At 42.6% G+C, this 22,593-nt stretch overlaps 2 protein-coding genes across 4 annotated transcripts in view; one reads left to right on the top strand and one right to left on the bottom strand.

Moving 5' to 3' along the window:
• Window positions 1-225: 225 nt before the first annotated feature.
• SDHAF2 (succinate dehydrogenase complex assembly factor 2) lies at window positions 226-21,116 on the bottom strand. Of its 2 annotated transcripts, none has more exons than XM_089655019.1 (4): window positions 20,957-21,116; window positions 11,338-11,531; window positions 7,298-7,407; window positions 226-931 (listed from the first exon to the last, which is right to left on the bottom strand). In XM_089655019.1, exons 1-4 carry the CDS (start codon window positions 20,978-20,980, stop codon window positions 801-803), a joined length of 459 nt encoding a protein of 152 aa, XP_089511145.1. In that variant the 5' UTR covers window positions 20,981-21,116; the 3' UTR covers window positions 226-800. The 2 variants fall into 2 exon arrangements, with proteins under 2 accessions (XP_089511145.1, XP_089511146.1); XM_089655020.1 differs by lacking the exon at window positions 20,957-21,116 and adding an exon at window positions 20,557-20,583.
• The window catches only part of CPSF7 (cleavage and polyadenylation specific factor 7), a 47,279-nt gene continuing 45,723 nt past the window's right edge, over window positions 21,038-22,593 (top strand). For both annotated transcript variants that reach the window (XM_089655018.1, XM_089655017.1), the window contains exon 1: window positions 21,038-21,262. In XM_089655018.1, the coding sequence (XP_089511144.1) occupies window positions 21,209-21,262 (54 nt within the window). In that variant the 5' untranslated portion in view covers window positions 21,038-21,208. The remainder of the gene's footprint in view (window positions 21,263-22,593) is intronic.

The following is a 22,593-nucleotide window of genomic DNA, read 5'->3' as shown; positions in this document are numbered from 1 at the left end:
CCTTGCTAACGAGCCAAAGTCTGCTGATTACAGGTATCCATATGTTTATGGAAATTATTATTAATGACTGTTTGGATTACTTGAATTGTCAATATATAGTTGAATACCTTTCTTATTTTGTTGTGTGTAAAGTGCCGCTCATGAGGCTGTGTGTTTAAAACTAAAATTCAATTTAAAAATCTGATTTATAAAGTAGTGTAAAGAAAAAAAAACTATCATCCGTAGTTCTTGAAGATCAGTTTTTTTAATTTAAGGTCATGTATCTTTAATACAATAGTACATGTGCAATAATATTTTTTTGATAGTTCCACTTCATTTCAGAAATTAATCTGACAGTTCTGCAAAAGTCCTACACCACACTCTCCCTATAATCTCGTATACACATACTGTAGCTTAGTCCACACATGGCTATAACATTTTGTTGTAGAGCAACTGCAGCATATATGTATTTTCTGGAATTGTATTTAGGCCAGATTCTCAAGCTAGTCTGTAATTTTTAAAAATTGAAATCTGGATTTCTCTTGTGATAAAATTAGAAGCATATGTGTTATGTTAATTACCAGAGATCCTTAATGTTGGGTGTATAGTCCTGAACACAGGGAAATGTCCATTGTTTGAGCTTATAGTTAGGAGGAGAATATTCTTTGTCATGGAATAGAACTGAGCAGCTGCATTGAACACTCAGACTGTACACTGTAACTGCTGAAATGTCTGTCCATGCACCAGCAATATGAGCTTGTATCAGATGACAGTCCTTTATATGGATAGCCAGTTCAGTGAGCACTGATACAGAATCTAAGTCACTGGGACTCTTTGAAGAGATAATCCAGGTCTGGCTGCCTGAGACGTTGCTCCATTTCCCGATTCTTGGCATATTCTTGAAGCAGATCCATAATCTCATTGTTGAACTCCGCAGGGGGTTCCTGAGCTCCTGTAAAAGAAAAAAAAACGTACTAAGGCTACGTTCACACTAGCCTTGTGTGCAGGCGGCAGAGAGGCGTTTGGGAAGCGTTTTTACCGCTTCCCAAACGCCTCTGCCAATTCTGCACATTACAGCACATGGTGCTGTTCTAACGGGAGCGTTTGCGTCGCGTCGCGTTGCGTCGCGGCAAAACGGACGCCTCTGGACGAGTCAGGAGGCTTTGAAGCCTCCTATTCTCGTCTATGGTGCCGCTCCGCAAACGCCCGGCCGGCGTTTGCGGTGCGGTTGCGACGCGGTTGCGGGGCGTTTGCGGAGCGGTAACACCACTCAAACTGCATTATAGGCGTTTGTGGGGCGTTATTAACGCTCGGCAAACGCCTAGCAACGGCCGCTAAACCGCGCATGCGGCGTTTGCGGAGCGTTTGCCGAGCGTTAAAAAACGCTCCGCAAACGCCGGACCAACGCTTGCCAAACGCTATAGGGGCGTTTGGCAAGCGTTGGCAAAACAGCCTAGTGTGAACGAGCCCTTAGGGAGAAAAAAAAAGCAACTAAATTAAATCAAATGGCATATCCACAACTTTTTTTTTTTTTAATATACATGGGCCAATAAACTCATAAATGTGTGCATGTCTAAGCATTCAGCAAACACATTGACAGCAGCACCATTTTGTCACAAAAATTAGCAACTGGTAAGCAAGTTTTAAACAGGTCAACCAATTTTCCCTCTAATGCCTGGTACACACAATGAGAATATTGGATGAATGATCATCTGTTTTTTGCTTTCCAATGCTAGTCTCATATAGAAAGCAAAGAGATTATGAGTTACGAAAATTCTCGTAAAACAGAATACAACTTCCTGCAATGAAGTATTTCAATGTATTGTATTCTTTCGTTTCCGAACATACACAGTTTTGGTCACTCGATTTTTTACAGATGAATATTGTATCTTATGAGAAAAAATGTTGTACTGGTCCCTTTGGATAATTTTGCATGAATTGTCATGAAAAGCTCTCAAAAGCTGTGTACCAACAATCAGATTATCGGACGGTAATTCCGAAAAGTTTTTTTTAATTTTATTTTTATAATTGTGTGTACTAGGCTTAAGAGTGGTCATTTAAAATATGAAGATATTCAAAGATGCAGTTATGATTTAGCCCCCAGGAGTACCCCCATAGCAAAAGGGTTGCTATGGGGTAACTCAGAAGGGGGAGAGGAGCAAGGAGCGTTGGCAGGGAACCCCAGAAGAGGAGGATGAGGGCTGCTCTGTGCAAAACCATTACACATAGCAGGTACGTATGATATGTTTGTTATTTTAAATTACCGTTAGAATCACTTTAAAGTGGAATTAAAGATTTGAATTAAAAAAAAAAAAACAAGTCATACTTACCTGCTGTGGTTTTGTACAGAGCAGCCCCAATTTTCTTACTTTCATGTACCCCGCCGGCGCTCCAAGGGCAAGCCGCTTGCTATGGAAGCATTAGTGCATGCTCACTCTTGAGCCCAGCTCTATGCGTCCATAAGATACATAGACCGGCAGCTTGAACCTTCAACCCCCCCTTATTGTCTCATTGTCTGTGAGTGACAACAGTGAGAGCCAATGGCTCCCGCTGCTGTCTCAGACAATGAAGACAGGGAGTCTCTCGTGCACATCGCTGGATTGAGAGGGGAGCATTTTGGGGGGCTTTGGAGGGAGCAGCACAAAGAAGGTTTTTTACCTTTATGCAAAAAACCTTCTGCCTGTACAACCACTTGAATTGTAAGTATATTTGCACTTACATAAAACATACATAAATAGTGTTGCGCTAACTCATATAGACATAATAGTCTATAAACAGATTCAAACATGATAGTTCAATCAAAATATGAGATATAAATATATATATATATATATATATATATATATATAAAGTGCTTGAGTGGTGAAAATCAAATAAGGTGCTTGAATGGTAAAGAATCACTACGATGTGCTCAGGACAAATAAAGTCTATTTGAAAAACACGGTGCTCCACCTTAAATCAATGTTCCTCCACCTAAAAATATATATGGATGGCCACTTACCTCCTACTGTGGACCGATAAATTATTACAGGTCAACCAAGCTTGGTAATTTCAAAACGATGCTCTAGATGGCAGCAGAGAGATGATAACAGGCACCCCTTCAATGACAGTATAAAGGGGACTCTTCTCAGCTTAACTCCACATATAGAAAGAACAGAGGACATCTCCCATAGTGTAATATTGTTTTAATTCCACATAAAATAATTCCAGAGTGTCGCTCACATGATAGAAGCAGTAAAATAGCAATTTGCAATTCAAAACTCCCGCTCTGTAAAAAGCCGGCAATGACGTCACTAGCCTCCGACACGTTACGCCACCAACCATGTGGTTCGTCAGGGAAAAGCCCGCCCCAAGACGTTCACACCCTTATGTGCATCTAGATAACCATGACTACCATTCCTGCTCTGTTCCGTAGAGCCTGCAACATTGCTGGATGTCACCTTTCACATGGAACAAAAACGTTTTATCATAATTCACAAACAATCCTACCTACATTTATTATACAACAATATTATTATAAATTAAAAATTTTAAAAAGATCGAAAAAAAGTTAAAAAGATCCTATGATCCTGTACAGTCCCATCTTGTGGTCAAAAAGTATAACATCACCCAACTAAAAAATTTATTATAATTCATTATATTGCATACTTAACACTAATCATATTAATCAATATTGATAAATAATAAAATGATTAATATTAATATGATTAGTGTTAAGTATGCAATATAATGAATTATAATACATTTTTTAGTTGGGTGATGTTATACTTTTTGACCACAAGATGGGACTGTACAGGATCATAGGATTTTGTTAACTTTTTTTCGATCTTTTTAAAGTTTTTATTTTATAATAATATTGTTGTGTAATAAATTTAGGTAGAATTGTTTGTGAATTATGATAAAACGTTTTTGTTCCATGTGAAATGTGACATCCAGCGATGTTGCAGGCTCTACAGAACAGAGCAGGAACGGTAGTCATGGTTACCTAGATGCACATAAGGGTGTGAACATCAGGCAGGCTTTTCCCTGACTAAGCCACATGGTTGGTGGCGTAACGCGTGGGGACGGAGCCTAATGACATAATTGCTGGCTTTTTACAGAGCGGGACTTTTGACTTACAAATCACTATTTTACTGCTTCTATCATGCTGGAATTATTTTATGTGGAATTAAAACAATATTACACTATGGGAGATGTCCTGTGTTCTTTCAATATGTGGAGTTAAGCTGAGAAGAGTCCCCTTTATACTGTCATTGAAGGAGTGCCTGTCATCAGCTCTCTGCTGCCATCTAGAACATTGTTTTGTAATTACCAATCTTGGTTGACCTGTATTAAAGCGGAGCTCCACCCAAAAGGGGAAGATCCGCTTTAAGGACTTCTCCCCAGCTCCCCATTAAGGATTGGCACCTTTGCGGGGCGGGCAGTGGGTATCCAAATTTGACAGGTACCCGCTCCCACTTTCGGTCCAATCACCTAGGCGACCGGAAACGGAAGGTGTCCTCCCTCCCTGTAGTCTTTTGGGACAAGTGACAGGTTCCAGAAGATTACAGGACCATTCATGAAGCGCAGCGCTACTCGCGCATACGCAGTGGGTACCCGGGTGTGAAGCCGTAAGCAGTCACAGCCGGGTGCCCACACTGAAGATGCTGGCCTCCTGGAATACAGGACGGCCGGTGAAACGGGCTGCGGGGGACACACCATGGGACCGAGGGACAGGTAAGTGGCTGTTTTTAAAAGTCAGCAGCTACAGTTTTTGTAGCTGCTGAATTTTATTTTTTAACAGGGTGAGTGGAACTCCGTTTTAATTTATGGGTCCACAGTAGGAGGTGAGTGGCCATCCATATATATTTTTAGGAGGAGGAACATTGATTTAAGGTGGAGCACCGTGTTTTTCAAATAGACTTTATTTATCCAGTGCACATCGTAGTGATTCTTCACCATTCAAGCACCTTATTTGATTTTCACCATTCAAGCACTTTATATGTATATTTATATTTCATATTTTGATTGAACTGTCACGTTTGAATCTGTTTATGGACTTTTACGTCTATATGAGTTAGCGCAACACTATTTATGTATGTTTTATGTTTTAAGTGTGGGATCACTTTCTGAGTGTTACTACAGCGGCTCTATTTTATTAGCTTATTCCAGGGGTGGGCAAACTTTTTGACTTGAGGGCCGCAATGGGTTCATATATTGGACCCGAGGGCCGGACCAAGAGTAGATGAATGATGTGTATGTGTCATCCATAGTAAGTATAGTAATATTCCCCCATAGTAAGCATAGTAATTAATCCCCCATATAGTAATTCATCCCCCATAGTAATTCATCCCCCATATAGTAATTCATCCCCCATATAGTAATTCATCCCCCATAGTAATTCATCCCCCATATAGTAATTCATCCCCCATAGTAATTCATCCCCCATATAGTAATTCATCCCCCATATAGTAATTCATCCCCCCTATAGTAATTCATCCCCCATATAGTAATTCATCCCCCATAGTAATTCACCCCCCATATAGTAATTCATCCCCCATAGTAATTCATCCCCCATATAGTAATTCATCCCCCATAGTAATTCATCCCCCATATAGTAATTCATCCCCCATATAGTAATTCATCCCTCATATAGTAATTAATCCCCCATAGTAATTCATCCCCCATATAGTAATTCATCCCCCATAGTAATTCATCCCCCCTATAGTAATTCATCCCCCCATATAGTAATTCATCCCCCATAGTAATTCATCCCCCATATAGTAATTCATCCCCCATAGTAATTCATCCCCCCTATAGTAATTCATCCCCCATATAGTAATTCATCCCCCCTATAGTAATTCATCCCCCATATTAAGTCCCCAAGTCCCACATATAGTAATTCATCCCCCATATAGTAATTCATCCCCCATAGTAATTCATCCCCCATATAGTAATTCATCCCCCATATAGTAATTCATCCCCCCTATAGTAATTCATCCCCCATATAGTAATTCATCCCCCATAGTAATTCATCCCCCATATAGTAATTCATCCCCCATAGTAATTCATCCCCCATATAGTAATTCATCCCCCCTATAGTAATTCATCCCCCCTATAGTAATTCATCCCCCATATAGTAATTCATCCCCCATAGTAATTCATCCCCCATAGTGTAATTCATCCCCCATATAGTAATTCACCCCCCATATAGTAATTCATCCCCCATATAGTAATTCATCCCCCATATAGTAATTCATCCCCCATATAGTAATTCATCCCCCATAGTAATTCATCCCCCATATAGTAATTCATCCCCCCTATAGTAATTCATCCCCCATATTAAGTCCCCAAGTCCCCCCCAGTGTCAATTCACTTACCTTTGCTCCGCGTGTTCCTCTCGCCGTCTTCCCGCGCCGTTCTGGTGTAGCATGAAAATCTGTCTCCTATGAGGATCTGTCCCCCTCGACGTATCTGCGCATGTGCCAGTTTCAGGCATTAGCAGCCGATCGGCGATCTCCGGCACATGCGCAGATACGTCGAGGGGGACAGATCCTCATAGGAGACAGATTTTCATGCTACACCGGTCTTCAGGGCGGACTGTGAGAGGAGCCTAGCGGGAGCCTAGCTCCGCGGGCCGTTGCTGGCTTATTCACTAGTTTGATAGCGCACATTGTTTTTTTTATTTACTATATATTTGCACTTAACAGTTTTCTTTCAGTCTTCCTGCAAAGTCTCATAAACACCTATGAAACACCTAGGCCTGAAGTCCACCTAATGCAGCTTCCTGTGATGATATGACAACAAAGCTGCACCGCTCCTGAATTCAGAGAGTATTTGCCACCCTCTTGTAGGTTGTGCCTGCTTCTACTACAATCAATGAAGAAATATTTCAGGTGGTGTAGCTATCATTATTGGCACTGCTAATTCACAAGCCTATGCCTTATCAACCAGCCATATGGCTACACCTACTCCTGCCTACTCCTTCTGAATTGACAGCACTGCCCCTGTTGCCAAAACTCTCCCACTGTGAGCTGCAGTGTCTGGGAGGGGAAGTGTGTAAGACATAAATGAAGGAAGATTTGGCTTAATCAGGGAAGGTAAATAAAGTTTTATTTATTTATTTAATGAGGTTTGTACATCATATAGCACCTGGACTTGGTACTTGTTTGGATTGTCATGCAGGGGCCTTTAGTTTTACTTTAAGGGGTGACTATGTGAATGTATGTGAATTATATAAACACTATCAGTTTGGAAATCTTTCAACAAAATTTAAAAACACACACTGACCAAAATACATTATAGTTTCCCTCCAACCTCTTCAATGCTGGAGCTGTACCTGTGATCCAGTAGTATATATCCCAGTCATTGCTAGGCTTATTAATTATCCGATCATATTGTGACAGCTGCGTGTCTGTCATGGTGCCCAGATACTTTTTGGCAAAGAGACTGCGGAGACAAAAAAAATCCAAAAACGAATTAGCTATAATAATAGATTTTACTGAGAGAGAATTTTTTATTTTAGTAAAACAGATTCCAGAATCATACAGAACAAATGTGACTAATCAATAAGACAAAAATAAAAAGTAGAATAGGCAGTAACTCATAGCAACCGATCATGTTTAATTTGCTTTAGTAAAATGTCATCTGAAATTAGCATGTCAGCTTTACAGGACAGGTTTAGTATACGTATCGGGTTAACTCACTAATCAATCCATTAAAAAGAACACAAGTAACACAGTTTACGTATATGTACTTCAACTGCCTTTATAGCTGTTTGGAGTTCAATTCCAGTCAAATATGATAATTTTATGTTTAAAATGCACCTGTACCCAGAAGATGATTTCTAACATTCTTAAAGTGTTACTAAACCCTGGACCCTGCATTCACTATATCTGGTCTCCCACAGTACACACAACATGGAAATGCAATTATTTTAGTAAATATAAACTGCTAAATACCTTTTCTCATCAGCAGTTGGAGCAATCTTGTGACTGTGACCAGCAAAGCATTGGTTAAAGCTTGTAGGAGAGGTTTTCTTTCTGTTTTAGGAGGATGCAGGACCACTGACCTCTGTCTAAACCAGTGGTTCTCAACCTTCCTAATGCTGCGAAGCTTTAATACAGTTCCTCATGTTGTGGTGACCCCCAACCATAAAATTCTTTACATAGTAATTATATTTCATGAAGTGTTGTTTTACCTCCAATACTGCTGCCTTCAACACAGTAGCTGCTTTTAACAGAGTAGCTGCTTTCAACACAGCAGCTGCTTTCAACACAGTAGCTGCTCTTTACACATCGGAAATACAGTATGTGTTTTCTGATGGTCTTAGGGGACCCCTGTGAAAGTGTCGTTCGACCCCCAGGTTGAAAACCACTGGTCTAGACAGTGCCGATTGGCCCTGTGCTGATCAAATGCACTCTCCCAATTTAAAAAAAAAACCTCTCTAGCAATACACACCGAACTGAACGTGTGCTGAGAGTGACCTTTGTTCTATCAGGAGATATTTAGGGGACAATGGAAGAAGGGGAGGATCAGAGAAGACAGAATCAAACAGCCTTTTTACACAATGCGGAGGATTAACCTCTTGGGTTCCACAGTGAGTATCACAAGCATGCTTTACTGCATATACAGACTGATTTTGCTGTTGTGGGTTTAGTAACACTTTTTTTAACAGTAAAAGAGATTTAAAACGCCCTCACTGACTTCTCAAACTGCATGTACAGCGAAGTCATTCATCTTAAGACCTCTTGCACATGGGACTGTCCAGCTGTAGTGTGTTCCTCCCAGCGTTTTAGTGCACCCAGGAGGGACAATTGCAGCATCCAGTCCCACCGCAGGAAGCTTGTCAAAATCTAAAGTAGGCTGCCTGCAGTGGGGCTGGATGCTGCACCTGTCCCTCTTGGGCACACTTAAAGACCACAACAAAGACACTGAAGTCAGCTCACGGCACCTGCTGTGTGATTACAATGGAAGACGGGAAGAATGTCTTAGAAAATAAGAAGGAAGAAGCTGTAATTTCACTGCCTCTATTATGAACTCTGAAGATTAATTTCTCCACAACGCCCATAGCTACAAAGATGAATGAGGACATGTCTTAAAGTACTTTACCAGTTGTTCAGAATATGTAATAACTTTAAATTGGTACTAAAGTATTAACATTGTTTACCATGATGCACTCTCTGCATTAAGGTAAAAAAATGCCCCGCTACAATCCTACACCCCTCTATCCCTAAACACTTACCTGGCTCCATGTCACCAGTCAAGTGCTCTCTCCAGCCATAACATCACTCCGTTCACTTCCTACTTACACAGGAGTAACTTAGAGCATAGGTTCCTGCTGCCATCAAACTTCTGTGAGGAGGTAGCAGGGGTGTAGCAGCTTACTGCTGTTTTGTGTCTATGAAAACACGCAGTGCAGCTCAGGACCCAACAGAACTGTGCATGTGCAGATGCCTCCTTAGCACTCAGCTTGCTACAAAAGGCACTCAAAGGAGGGAGGAGCTGACAGCAGCAGCGGGACTGCCAGAAGAGGAGGAAAGCAATCTTGCTGTATAATATCATTGCACAGAGCAGATAAGTATATTTAATTTTACCTTTAGTATCACTAATATTCACAGTCGGGGAACAGGTTCACATAAAATGAAAGGGAGAATAGTTTACCTACTAAAGTGCTGGTATTTCTTGTGTAGACGGCTACCCTGCTGGATAGATCCCTAGGGGCCTATTCAAACCTGCTTATTTTCCTGCAAATTTGGCTGCTTGAAAATGCATTTTAAGTAAAAATGATTTTCTTTCTTATATGCATATATTTTACATATGCATACTGGAGTTTAATATGCTTTTCAAAGGAATGTTTTAGGGTCAACTTGCATATATGCATGTGCATTACCAACAAATGCGCATAAATGGAAATGGGCCCTGAGGTTATCAGTATATTCCTCTTCTAAAACGTCTAAACAATATCTAATGCCAAAACCTTTATTTCAGTCTTGAATAGATTGGTGAGGAATTTGTAACCCTGTCAGGTTTGTATTGCTCTCTGTTTCTATATTGGGGAGAGTGAGGAAGAAACCCAAAATTTTGAGTAGTCACCTGAAGAAGAAAAAAATGAAACATGGACACTTGTGCCAGGGGCAACTGCCTAAGAGGGAATTTTCCCCTAGATTGGAGAAAAATCCTCTCACTTCCTGTTGTCTCTACAGCGCTGGCAGTGAAGGGAAATCTCCCCAATGGAACACAGATGGAAAAATAAAAAATATATAGCTTAAGTTATACTTGAGACCATTCAGAATTATTTGACAGGGGCACTGTACCTGTAGTTGACCACCTTCTGACCTGCATTAAGCGGGTATTGAATTCTCTACACAAGGAATGGTAAACTTGCTTGATGCAAACTTAAGTCCAAAACATAAGCACTTAAAGCAGAACTCCGCCTAAAAGGGGAAGTTCCGTTTTAAGTCTTTGTCCCCCGCTCCCCATTAAGAATTGGCACCTTTGAGGAGCGGATATCCAAATTTGACAGGTACCCGCCTCCACTTCCGCTGCAATTGTCTAAAGCGATCAGAAGCGGAAGTTGTCCCCCCCCCCCCCCCTCCCTCCCCATAGTCTTCTGGGAAATGTGACAGGTCCCAGAAGACTATGGGGCCATTCACAAAGCGCAGGACTTCTCGCACAGGTGCTGTGGGCACCCGGCTGTGAAGCCGCAAGCTGTCACAGCCGAGTGCCCACACTGAAGATGCCGGCGCCAGGGAGAGAAGACGGCCGGTGAAACCAGCAGTGGTGAGAACACCGCTGGACCGAGGGACAGGTAAGGGTCTGTATTTTAAAAGTCAGCAGCTACAGTTTTTGTAGCTGCTGACTTTTATTTTTTTTTTCAGCTGGAATTCTGCTTTAAATTGAACTTATAGTGGAAAAAAAAGAATAGAAAAAAGACAGTAGGCCACCAGACCCTACTCTGTGTGCCTATTCTCCCCACATTTTGAAAATCGGGGTGTTTTGAGGTGCTCTAGAAGTAGTCAAGAAAAATACTGTAGAACAAACAAGTACTCCAGTATAATTGTGCCCACTATCTGCTAATTAGCTGAGTTTAGAATTTTGAATCCAGTACAGATTTACTTTAAAGCAAACCTGAAAGAAATTATTTAATGAACCTAGTAATGTATGCTCCAACTAAAGGTACTGCTATTACATTTAGCTGTATTCATGCAAAAATCCTTTTTGCCTGCATTGTGTAGTCTTCTGAAACTATCTGCAAGCTGCAACCATTGTCTTTAGTTTACATGCTAAAAATCTGTGACAAGTTTGCTTGATTTTGAGTTAGGCAAATGTGAATTATGAATAACATAACAAGCAGTATGTAAACTGTCTACTGAATACCTGAGCAGAATGCAGTTTTCCAGCATGCCTCTCTTCCGACTCTCATATAATAGTCTTGCTCTTTTAATCTCTGGCGTTTCTCCTGTGCGTTCCTTCCATGCGGGCAGAGGGACCTCTGAATCATGTCCTCCTGTGTCACTTGAGGTCAGCAACCTTGGAACTTGGCGTGTGATGAAGGCAGTTAGAAGAGAGCTCTAGAAAAACAGTATGGAGAATGTTTCTAAAAAGTTAAAATATATATCATAATTAACGTACATCTAAAAACTCCTATGTGACAGTCTACATGTGTCCGGATACACAAACTTCAAAAAGCCAAAAAAAATAAAAAATTCTGGCTGAGCCAAATCCTGTTTCATTTGTATCTCATGCGCTCCTTCTCTTAGACACTGCATCTCACAGTGCAGAACATAGTTACTTAGTTAGTCTGGTTGAAAAAACACAAGTCCATCTAATTCAACCATAGTTCAACTACAGTATGTAACTATCCAGGGAACACCAAAACCAATTGTATTCTTCCTTTTACTGCCTTACTTACACTGGAAACTGACAGCTAACATGTGATTGTCTTGTAAAGTGTGTCCAAAGCCAAAACTACTTTTTGTTAGCTTTGGATGGTGCATTCAAGCGATAGATCCCCTGTCAGTAACAATAATGGTGTGACCCTCCTGCGCTCCAAATGTGTGTTTAAACAAACTAAAATAGTAAATAAATGAACCCCAAACAGCTGCTAACATTAAATCATATACCAGTGATCAAGTGAATATAAACCATATAAATGCTGCGCTACATCCAAACTAATTAAAGTGAATGTGGAATTCAATAACTCAAAATTAAAATAATAACAATAATAATAAATAAAAAATGTGCTAGATGATTACAAAAATAATGACAAAACACAAACTTAAATCCATACGCATGTGCAAAAAAAAATGCACATACATATATTAAATCACACGTGCCCTGATGAAGTCACGTGATATTGTGACGTAACGCGTCGGCGTAGCGCGGTGACGTATTTCCGGCGTGGCGGCCATCTTGGTACACCTGTGGATTCAGCTGTACACCCAACAAACACAGATATATCCTCATTTGAGAGCATGAGGGTCTAATGTGGACTGGCTGCTACGTAAGTGTATTTCTACTAAATATCTGATGTTCCTATGGTATAATAAACCTACTACACTATGGGAGGATCCCTCTTTTTTGTTCTGAGAAATTGATATTTCACCTATACCTGGAGAAGAGCTGAGTGGGAATATTATATCCTGAGAAGTGGTTTTTGGAGTGCCTTGGTGCCTGGAGGATCTGTGAGAGGGATCCATTACTGCTCTTTGACCCGCAAGGGTCGAAGAGATGAGGTGAGAGGCTAATCCAGAAGGTGGTTGGATTCACAAGCTCTATCTACACTCAGATATCTGCACGATTTGTTTCACCTGTGGTCACTTTACAGTATTATTGGAAACACATTTTACAGTTTTTTTCACTCTAATATTCCACTATTGGACTTTTTTTCACTTTTAATATTCCATTATTGGACTTTGAGTTTGTGTTTATTATTTAGTTTTCATTCCACTTCACATTTTTGCACGTGTGATTTAATATATGTATGTGCATTTTTTTTTGCACATGCGTATGGATTTAAGTTTGTGTTTTGTCATTATTTTTGTAATCATCTAGCACATTTTTTATTTATTATTATTGTTATTATTTTAATTTTGAGTTATTGAATTCCACATTCACTTTAATTAGTTTGGATGTAGCGCAGCATTTATATGGTTTAGATCCCCTGTCAGGTTTCTGTTACTGTGGGGTAGATTTACTAAAACTGGAGAGTGCAAAATCTGGTGCAGCTGTACATTGTAGCCCTTGGCATCAGAGACACCGCTCTCTCTTGGTTCTCGTCCTATCTATCCCAACGCTCCTTCAGCGTTTCCTACAACGGCGCCACCTCCTCTTCCCTCCCCCTCTCTGTTGGGGTCCCCCAGGGCTCTGTCCTTGGACCCCTTCTCTTCTCCATCTACACCTCCTCCCTTGGCAAACTCATACACTCCCACGGCTTCAACTACCACCTCTATGCTGATGATACTCAAATCTACCTATCCACCCCTCACCTCACCCCCACATTCTCCGCCCGCATCACTCACCTCCTAAACGACATCTCTGACTGGATGTCGCTCCATTTCCTCAAACTCAACCTCTCCAAAACCGAGCTTCTCGTCTTTCCCCCTTCCCGTGCCCCCCCCCTCCATCCTTTCCATCACTACCAACAACACCACCATCAATCCCGCCCAGCAAGCCAAGGTCCTTGGCGTCATTCTGGACTCAAACCTTTCCTTCCAACCTCATGTCAAATCACTCACAAATACATGCAGGCTCCACCTTCGCAACATCGCCAAAATACGCTCCTTCCTTACCCCAGACACCACTAAACTACTCGTTCACTCCCTGATTATCTCACGCCTTGACTACTGCAACTCCCTCCTCATCGGCCTACCCCAGTGCAAACTCTCCCCGCTTCAGACCATCCTGAACTCAGCTGCCAGACTCATCCACCTCACCAGCCGCTCCACCTCTGCCACCCCCCTCTGCCTCTCCCTCCACTGGCTCCCCATTGCCCAACGCATTAAATTCAAACTGCTCACTCTGACCTATAAAGCCATTCACAACACTGCCCCTAACTACCTCACCGACCTGATTCCCAAGTACCACCCTACCCGTACCCTTCGCTCTTCACAGGACCTCCTTCTATCTTGCTCCCTGGTCTCCTCCTCCCACGCACGACTGCAAGACTTCTCCAGGTCCTCCCCCATCCTCTGGAACTCACTACCCCAATCCATCAGACTGTCACCTTCCCTACTCACCTTCAGGCGCTCCCTGAAAACCCACCTCTTCAGGGAAGCCTACCCCACCCTCACCTAACAGCCGCTGCCCTTCCCTCCTCCTACCACTCCATCCCCCACAGCCGTTTCCTCCTGTACCTCTACCCCCTCCCTCCTAGATTGTAAGCTCGAAAGAGTAGGGCCCTCTTACCCATTGTGTGCTGTTTGATGTTACTGTACTGTTTCATGTATTGTCCCCCCTCTATTGTACAGCGCTGAGCAAACCCTTTGGCGCTATATAAACTCGATAAATAAATAAATAAATAAATAGCCAATCAGCTTCTAACTTCAACTTGTTCAGTTAAGCTTTGACAATAAAACCTGGAAGCTGATTGGATTCTATGCAGAGCTGCACCAGATTTTGCACTCTCCAGTTTTAGTAAATAACCCATGTGTATGTACCTGCTGGGGAGATTTCCTCTCTCGATTTGTCCTAATGACCATTATCTGCTGGACAAAAAATGAGGGAAAATAAAAAAAAAAACCAACAGTTATCATCAGAACAGGAATACTTCAAAGGGGGACACCTGTTTCAGTGTCCAAAGTCAAGGATGGGCTTTATTCTTACTTTTCAGAGATTTTCTCTCATTTTTAAAGTGTATGCATAACCCAACCTTATTTATTTAGTTTTTATAGAGTAGAGGAGGGTAAAAAAACAGTCAGTTTTTTGTTGCCCATAGGCGTCTACTGAGGAAGATTTCCCTTTACTTCCTGTCTTGTAGTGAAAGGATAACCAATTTCTAATCTGAGGAAATCCCCTCTTAGACAAATCCAATATGTTAGATTTACCCTTACTTTTATTCTCAATGGCAAAGGTGATCAGGACAATCGGTTCACACCAATACGATGCACAGGAATCATTGCATTTTTTGCACTGCATCACACCCGCACTGTGTTCATGCGATCTGCTGCAGGTATCAATTAAAAGTTAATGACACCCCCAAAAGCAGGTTGCAAAGCGCAGTGCGTTTGCTTGAATCGGATCACATGGGTATAAACAACCATGCAATCTGATTCCAGTGCGGCAAAAAAAGGGGCCTGTTTTGTGTAGATGCGGTGTGATTTGCACAAGAATGCGGTGCGATTCCTGTGCGTATCACATGGGATGTGACTCATCGCATCAGTGTGAACCCAGTCTCAGGGACACAGACAGCAATAAAAACCTGACAGTATTCTAAGGTTGGCCATAGACGGTTTAATCTCGGCTGGTTCAGCAGCTGTGTTGGCAGGCTGAATGTACCAAGTTGCTCGAAGTTGATCCAGCCTGCCAGATTCACTAGCTATTATTGCTAGTGGCTGTCATAACCGCTAGCAATAATCACTGCCTTCTCCCAGTGGGGACAGCATAGCACATTCTAAACATTCCAGGGTATGTATATTTTTGATCAGGGCCATTTGGGTGATTTCTATTATCATTATGATTTAAAAAAGAGCCAAACAACTATGTGATAATAAATGGCTTCAAATGATCACTATCCTTAAAGGAGAATTCTGAGCAAAACTCTGACACAGCCCCACTGCATGGGTTAACTGTTTGTTTTGCTCTAGGGGAGAGGACAGTTGGGATATACTCACCTGACCCGCCAATTCTCCCTGCACAAGACCGATCCCTTTGGCTCCTGCCCCCCCACGGTCTTGTAAATGAACTGTTCCTGACATCAGCATGCTCAAAGCATGCTCCACAGACAGGAACAATCCACCGCTGGACCATGGGGAGCGCGGTTTTACTGAAGATTGGCGGGTCAGGTGAGTATAAGCTTTGTGCTCATCCCTACAAAAAACAAGCAGCTGATCCATGCAGTGAGGGCACAGCCACACTGCATGGTGAAAAAACATCTCTGACCAGAGTTCTGATTTAAATAAAATACTTCTTTTGGCATGATAAGTCAATATCAATGCCAAAATGTCATGATTTCTGCCAGGGTATGCAAACTAAGTATCTCTAGAAGACTTTTGATCACTGGTATATTACATGATGAGCATGGGTTTGTTTCTGGCAATTCAACGCGTTTCGAGGGTTGTTGTTTCTATGTCATCAGGAATTATGAAGGATGATATATTAGTTGGATTGAGCATCCACACCAAGCCTTGGAAGCCTCTAACTTACTGAAACTCCCCCAGGATGAAAGATCGTACTGGAGGTCACAAGATCGATGGGTCCAAAGCAAACAAGGAAACCAAAATGAATCAATCTTTTGGTGTTATTTGGTAACCATGTGTTGTATAGGGAAAAGTGTCCATGCAGGTCCAAACTATTTGCAATTCCACTGGCCTGGACAATTGTTAAACTGTATACTAAGCAGGGTGGATAAAAATCAATGATTTTTTTTTTTAAAATCTAAAAAAATCGGATTTTTTTTATTTAAATCAGATTTTTTTTAATAAAATGCTTTTTGAGGAAAATATATTACCATCCAAAGGTCATTCCATCATGAAAAATAGATTAGTTTTTTAATTATGTAGAATAAGGCTGTATATATTTAATTTTTTTGGTAAATAAATTCCATTAATCTATTCACAATGTCATGCTCTTCCAGAGGTTTTTGCAAGATTATTGGGCAGTTTCTCTGCCTACAAGATATTATCACAGATGCTTGGTTTACTTTTGCAGTTCTCAAAACTGAATTTGACTCAGCGGAGATCACATGCCTCTTCTTCACAGCAAAAATGTTATAACATGAACAGAGTTAAGAAAAAGACCTTAATCCTAACTTCTACAAACCTATGAATACAGAATCAACCCCTTCAGTGCTAAGTTTCAAGAAGTTCAGTGAATAGAATAGAAACTATATTTTTCTGATTGTTTGGAGTGGAATAGATCTGCACAAGAAGAAAGTGAAACTAAGTGTGAGGAGGAAGGGGCTGACAGTCTAAGTTTCTTAATATATATATATTCTGTTTAGCCAAATTAGTTAACAAACATGGATGTTTGTTTAAGCAAATAACATATGCTGGAATGTTATTGTTTCAGTTGAATAAATCTATTTAAATTGTTATTATTAAGGTAATGATTATTTTTCTCCTTCCTAAGTACACCTGAAAAGTTGTCCAAATATGAATGATTAACCTATTAAACTGGGGATAAAAAAACTAATATGAAAAGTTGTTATTCTAAAAATCTTCATCTACTTGCATATTAAAGTTATACCAGCAAGAATTAGTCTATGTAGAAAACTAGGATTTAAATCAAGCCTTACTGACTAGTGATTTAAATTGTGATATAAATCGTGATTTAAATCAGTTTGATTTAAATCAAATCCACCCTGATGCTAAGCTACAGATCTACGCTCTCTGTAGAGATGGAGATGTTGCAAGCACTTCTACTGTATAGCCCTTCAACTCTGGACAACAGAAATCCTGGTCTTATCCCACCAGTCCCTGTAGAGAAGGGTCAGAACATCTCACTCCTGTGTCACAGTGAATCCCACAAATGGAGCGTCACTCGTTATTATATTATACAGGATTTATATAGCGCCAACAGTTTGTGCAGTGCTTTACATTATGAAGTACTGTATTACTGACAATACAATTCAATGCAAGAAGGTTAGGAGGATCCTGCTCCTGAGGGAGGGGCAAGTGGTACAAAAAAGTAATAATTGTGTTGGGCGAGCTGAATGAAGAATTTAAATTTCAGTTGTTAGATGAAGGCAGGATAGGTTTCCTTAAAGAAAAACATTTTCAGGGATCGCTTAAAAGTAAACAGAGTAGGACATAGCATGACAGACTGTGGTAGAGAGTTCCAATGGATGAGAGGCTCTGGAAAAGTCCTGGAGGTGAGCATGGCATGAGGAGCTAGAGAGCAGGAGGTCTTAGGAGAAGCAGAGAGGACAGTTTGGGTGATATATTGATACAACATCAGTGATGTAGCTGGAGGCCGAGTTGTGGATGGCTTTGTATGTTGTTGTTGGTATTGTGAATTGTATTTGTTATGTAATCTGAAGCCAGGGGAGGGATTGGCAGGAAGGGGTAGTGGACACTGAATGGTTGGTAAGGCCGGGTTTTAAGTGCAACTCTGCTGCTCCCGATTAGGAATGAGTATAATGCTACTCTCTACCCAGGGAACTGATAAAGGGCTGTCTAGTTAAAGCCCGACTCTGGGAAATGTAAGAATGATCCATTTTAGTGGGACTAATACGGATAGTAGGTCTAGGACAGTGATCTCCAAACAGTGGCCTATGGGCCAGATGTAACCCTTTGCTTGCTTTTAATCGGCCCTTGAAGCACTGTTGCTCCCGCTGATACTGAGTCATTATTATTTACACTGACACCAGCAATGGAGTACTATTACTTCCACTGACACCAACAATGGGGCACTATTCCTTCTACTGACACCAACAACAGGCACTATTCTTCCCACCAATAATGGGACACCATTCCTCCCACTGACACCAATGATGGATCATTATTCTTTCCACTGACAACAATGATGAGTCACTATTTCTTCCACTGACACCAATGATGGGTCATTGTTCCTTCAACTGACACCAACAATGGGACACTATTCCTACCACTGACACCAACAATGGGACACTATTCCTTCCACTGACACCAACATTGGGTCATTATTCCTTCCACTGACACCAACAAAGGGGCACAATTCCTACCACTGACACCAATGATGGGTCATTATATCTTCCACTGACACCAGCGGTGGTTGATTATTCCTTCCACTAACATCAATAATGAGTCACTATTTCTTCCACTAACATAGATGAGGCACTATTATTTTCACTGCCACCAACAATGGGAAAACTATTCTTTCCACTGACGCCAACGATGGGACACTATTTCTTCCAATGACACCACTGATATGGCACTATTCCTTTCACTGACACTAATGATGAGTCACTATTTCTTCCACTGACACCAATGATGGATCATTGTTCCTTCCACTGACACCAATGATGGGTCATTGTTCCTTCCACTGACACCAATGATGGGACACTATTCCTACCACTGACACTAACAATGGGACACTATGCCTTCCACTGACACCAACAATGGGGCACTATTCTTACCACTGACACCAACGATGGGTCATTATATCTTCCACTGACACCAGCGATGGGTGATTTTTCCTTCCACTAACATCAATAATGAGTCACTATTTCTTCCACTGACATAGATGGGGCACTATTATTTTCACTGCCACCAACGATGGGGGGGAACTATTCCTTCCATTGTCACCAATGATGCAGCACTATTCCTTCCACTGACACCAACGATGGGGCACTATTCCTTCCAATGACGCCATTGATGAGGCACTATTCCTTCCACTCACACTAATGATAAGGCACTATTCCTTCCACTGACACCAACGATGAGGGCACTATTCCTTCCAATGACGCCATTGATGAGGCACTATTCCTTCCACTCACACTAATGATAAGGCACTATTCCTTCCACTGACACCAACGATGAGGCACTATTCCTTCCACTGACACCAACGATGGGTCATTATTCCTGCAACTAACATCAACAATGTTGACCGACCACCGAGCCTGAGATATTTTCTACTCCCACTGGATAGTCCGGCCCCCCTAGAGTTTGAAGGACAGTGAACTTTCCTTTTGTTTAGAAAGTTTTGAGACATCCGCTCTAGGGGACTTGGAAAATTATCTGATCCTCCACTCCGCTAGACCAGTCCCTCCAGTGTTACATAGTCTGGCTCATTGGCTCTTTCCGCTGATCAGTGATCTGCTGTGTCCCTGCACGCGTGGTTAGAGTGGGAGGACGTCATATGACGTCCTCCCAGAACGAGAGAACCACCGCCCGTCCGTCATTTCCTTACATGGCGGGCGGGAGGCGGTTAAAGAGTTCTTAAAAATGAGAAACAATGGCTTTGAGATGACAGAGCTCAATTCTGTAAGGACCCGTGGGTGTATGCCATCCGGTCCAGGTGCTTTATTCTGTCTAAATATTTTTGGATCATATCAATTGTGAGCCAATGTGGATCATCTGGAGCTGTGTCAATACCATGCCCATTGTGGACAAGAGCTCTTCTCCCCCTTCACCATTCCAGTGGTCTAAGGTCCTGACATCACCAAGACCAAAGCAGGGTCCATAGCTCTGCACTGGGCATGCTGTCATCGAGGAACAGTCCACTGCCGAAGCATAGGGGAGTGCCATTTGCCGAGGGAGGAGAGGATCAAGTAAATAAAAGTGGAAAAACTCTCCCCTAGGCACAGAGGGTAGTTACCCCTTACATTTCGGGTACAGCCTCACTACAAGGGATCATTATCCAATTTCCTGGATTTGGCCTTTAATTAGTCCTGTTTTCTAACATATGCATGCAAACCAATAAACAATGACTGTCTGTTGTGTGTCAGTCATACTTTACCTGCCTTGACATACATGTAATCTGTAATCCTGCTCGAGAGATTTCTCATGACTTTCTGTCCCTATGACCCCACCTTGTCACTAGGGTTGTCACCTCATCCCTTTAAAGCTGATCACATAATAATGACACAGCTTCTGGGGCTGATTTCATGCAGATAAGGCACTGAATATAATCAGCCCCAGAACCTGTGTCATTAATATGTGTTCAGCTTTAAAGGGATGAGGTGACAACCCTACTTGTCAGCAGAACAGGAAGTCAAGAGAAATCTCTCCCATAGGACACAGTCATCAGAGGTCACACAGATTATATCCATTCTAAACGTTCTGCTTTGCCAGCCATGAGCCCTCTGCAGATACAGCAATGGTAGAAGGTCAGAGGTCCCCCATACATGACCGCTCACCCGGGATCTGACCAGGGGCAGCATCTCGCGCGGCGCACGTCCTGACGTCACTTCCCATCTCCGCTCCCGTGACCGGAAGTTTGGGGGTACAGGCTGTAGCGGGGCGGAAGTTCCGGTTGGCGCGGGATCCTAGGAGCTGAGCTGCACTGGGGCACAGTGTACCAGGGGAACGTGTGCGAAGTCTCCGAGCTCGATCAGAGGAAGCCCAGGGGGCGGACTGAGCAGCCCGGACGGAGCATCCGGGGTCCCGGCATGGCGGACGGGGCGGACCTCATTGATATTTACGCTGAGGAGGAGTTCATCCAGGTGGGGGAGTGTGGGCTGCATCCTGCGGGGGGTGGGCCTGGGCCTATCCATACACACAGGGCGGATGGGGTGCTGTGTGCAGGAAATGTCCCTGATATAGGGATGTGGCCCAGTGTGACAGGGAGCCGTGCAGTGTACATAGGAATGTCCTCCGGGGTCACTGTCCTCTGCTGGGCTCCATACACATGGCATGCACCTGAGCACACCGGTCAATCTGAGTCCAGGATCTGTGTTTGTGGAGACGATGGGCATCAGGAAAAGCACCAAGAAGAGTTACCTTTTAGCAGCATTCATTTTAACTTCATTGTCTTTCCTTTAAAATCAATGGAAGTTCATGTTATTACATCAGGATGTGCGTCATGACGTATGTGTGCGCGTCATGACGTATGTGCGCACGTCATGACGTATGTGCACACATCACAAGCATGTCAGGCCTTACACCCAAGGCGATTACACGTGTGCCCCATACAGGCCTGTGATTTGCAGAGGGGTTGCATGCTTCCCTGTGCAGGCGGTCCCATTGTTGTCTATTGAGACACAGCCGCTGCCCCCAATACAACATTCGTACGGCTGCACGCTTCATAACGCACCCTGGGTGAATTTAGGGACACGCACCTGATCCCACACAGATGTCATATTGGGGGGGCAGTCACTGCGTGTCAATAGACACCAATGGCACTGCTTGCAACACCTGTGCATTCCCATGCCGGAAAAACAGCCCTGCACCAGGCATGCATGTGAACAAGGCCTCAATCTCCAGTGTTACATGAGCCCCTGCTGGAAAGTACAATGGCTGTGCTGACACACACATGGTGCAGGTATGGCCCATTGTCCCCAGTATTAGGAAGAAGATCTAGAACTATGATGTGCAGGAGGAAGTGGCCAAACAGGCTGCAGGAAACCCGCAGCACCGAGATGCAAAAAAGGGTGAAAGTACCAATATCAGTTCAGCATCGGGCCCAGGAGTGTTTGTCTATATCAGCACCTGGCCCTTCTGCAGTGATCAGCAATAGGCTTCTTTCCTGGGGCTCTTTGACAGGGGTAGACTCCAACAAGCGGATCCAGCTGCTCAGCAGGGGATTTGTCCACTGATCAGGTGGATGGCAGGTCTGTGCCTGCTCCCTTTGTGCAGAGCGGACATGGACAGAGCCTCCTGTTCTCTATGGTCGGTTGTAATCAGGCTGTCTGTTCATTTACATCTGAATGTCGTCTGCTAGACTGATGGGGAACTGATCCCTATCCGTCTGTTTTTAGTGGATCAGATGCAGGCCGGTGTAAACAGACACATGTCCGTTTACATTCACCTCCCGATTGACAACAATGGCTGGTTC

Source organism: Staurois parvus, unplaced genomic scaffold (assembly GCF_062004578.1).
Source record: "Staurois parvus isolate SC_StPar_1 unplaced genomic scaffold, SC_StPar_1.0 ptg000818l, whole genome shotgun sequence".
In the NCBI taxonomy this organism is placed as follows: Eukaryota; Metazoa; Chordata; class Amphibia; order Anura; family Ranidae; genus Staurois; species Staurois parvus.
Note: the sequence above shows the minus strand (reverse complement) of the source record. Positions and strands in the feature narration are given on the sequence as shown.

What these genes read in the sequence shown, in the direction of transcription:
- SDHAF2 (XM_089655019.1), bottom strand. Translation starts at nt 20,980, where the DNA reads ATGCTGCCCCTGGTCAGATCCCGG. An exon ending in TGCCCCTGGTCAGATCCCGG is followed by an intron (nt 11,532 to 20,956) that starts GTGAGCGGTCAT and finishes CTGTTTTTCTAG; the next exon opens with AGCTCTCTTCTAACTGCCTT. An exon ending in TATATACTACTGGATCACAG is followed by an intron (nt 932 to 7,297) that starts GTACAGCTCCAG and finishes TTTCTTTTACAG; the next exon opens with GAGCTCAGGAACCCCCTGCG.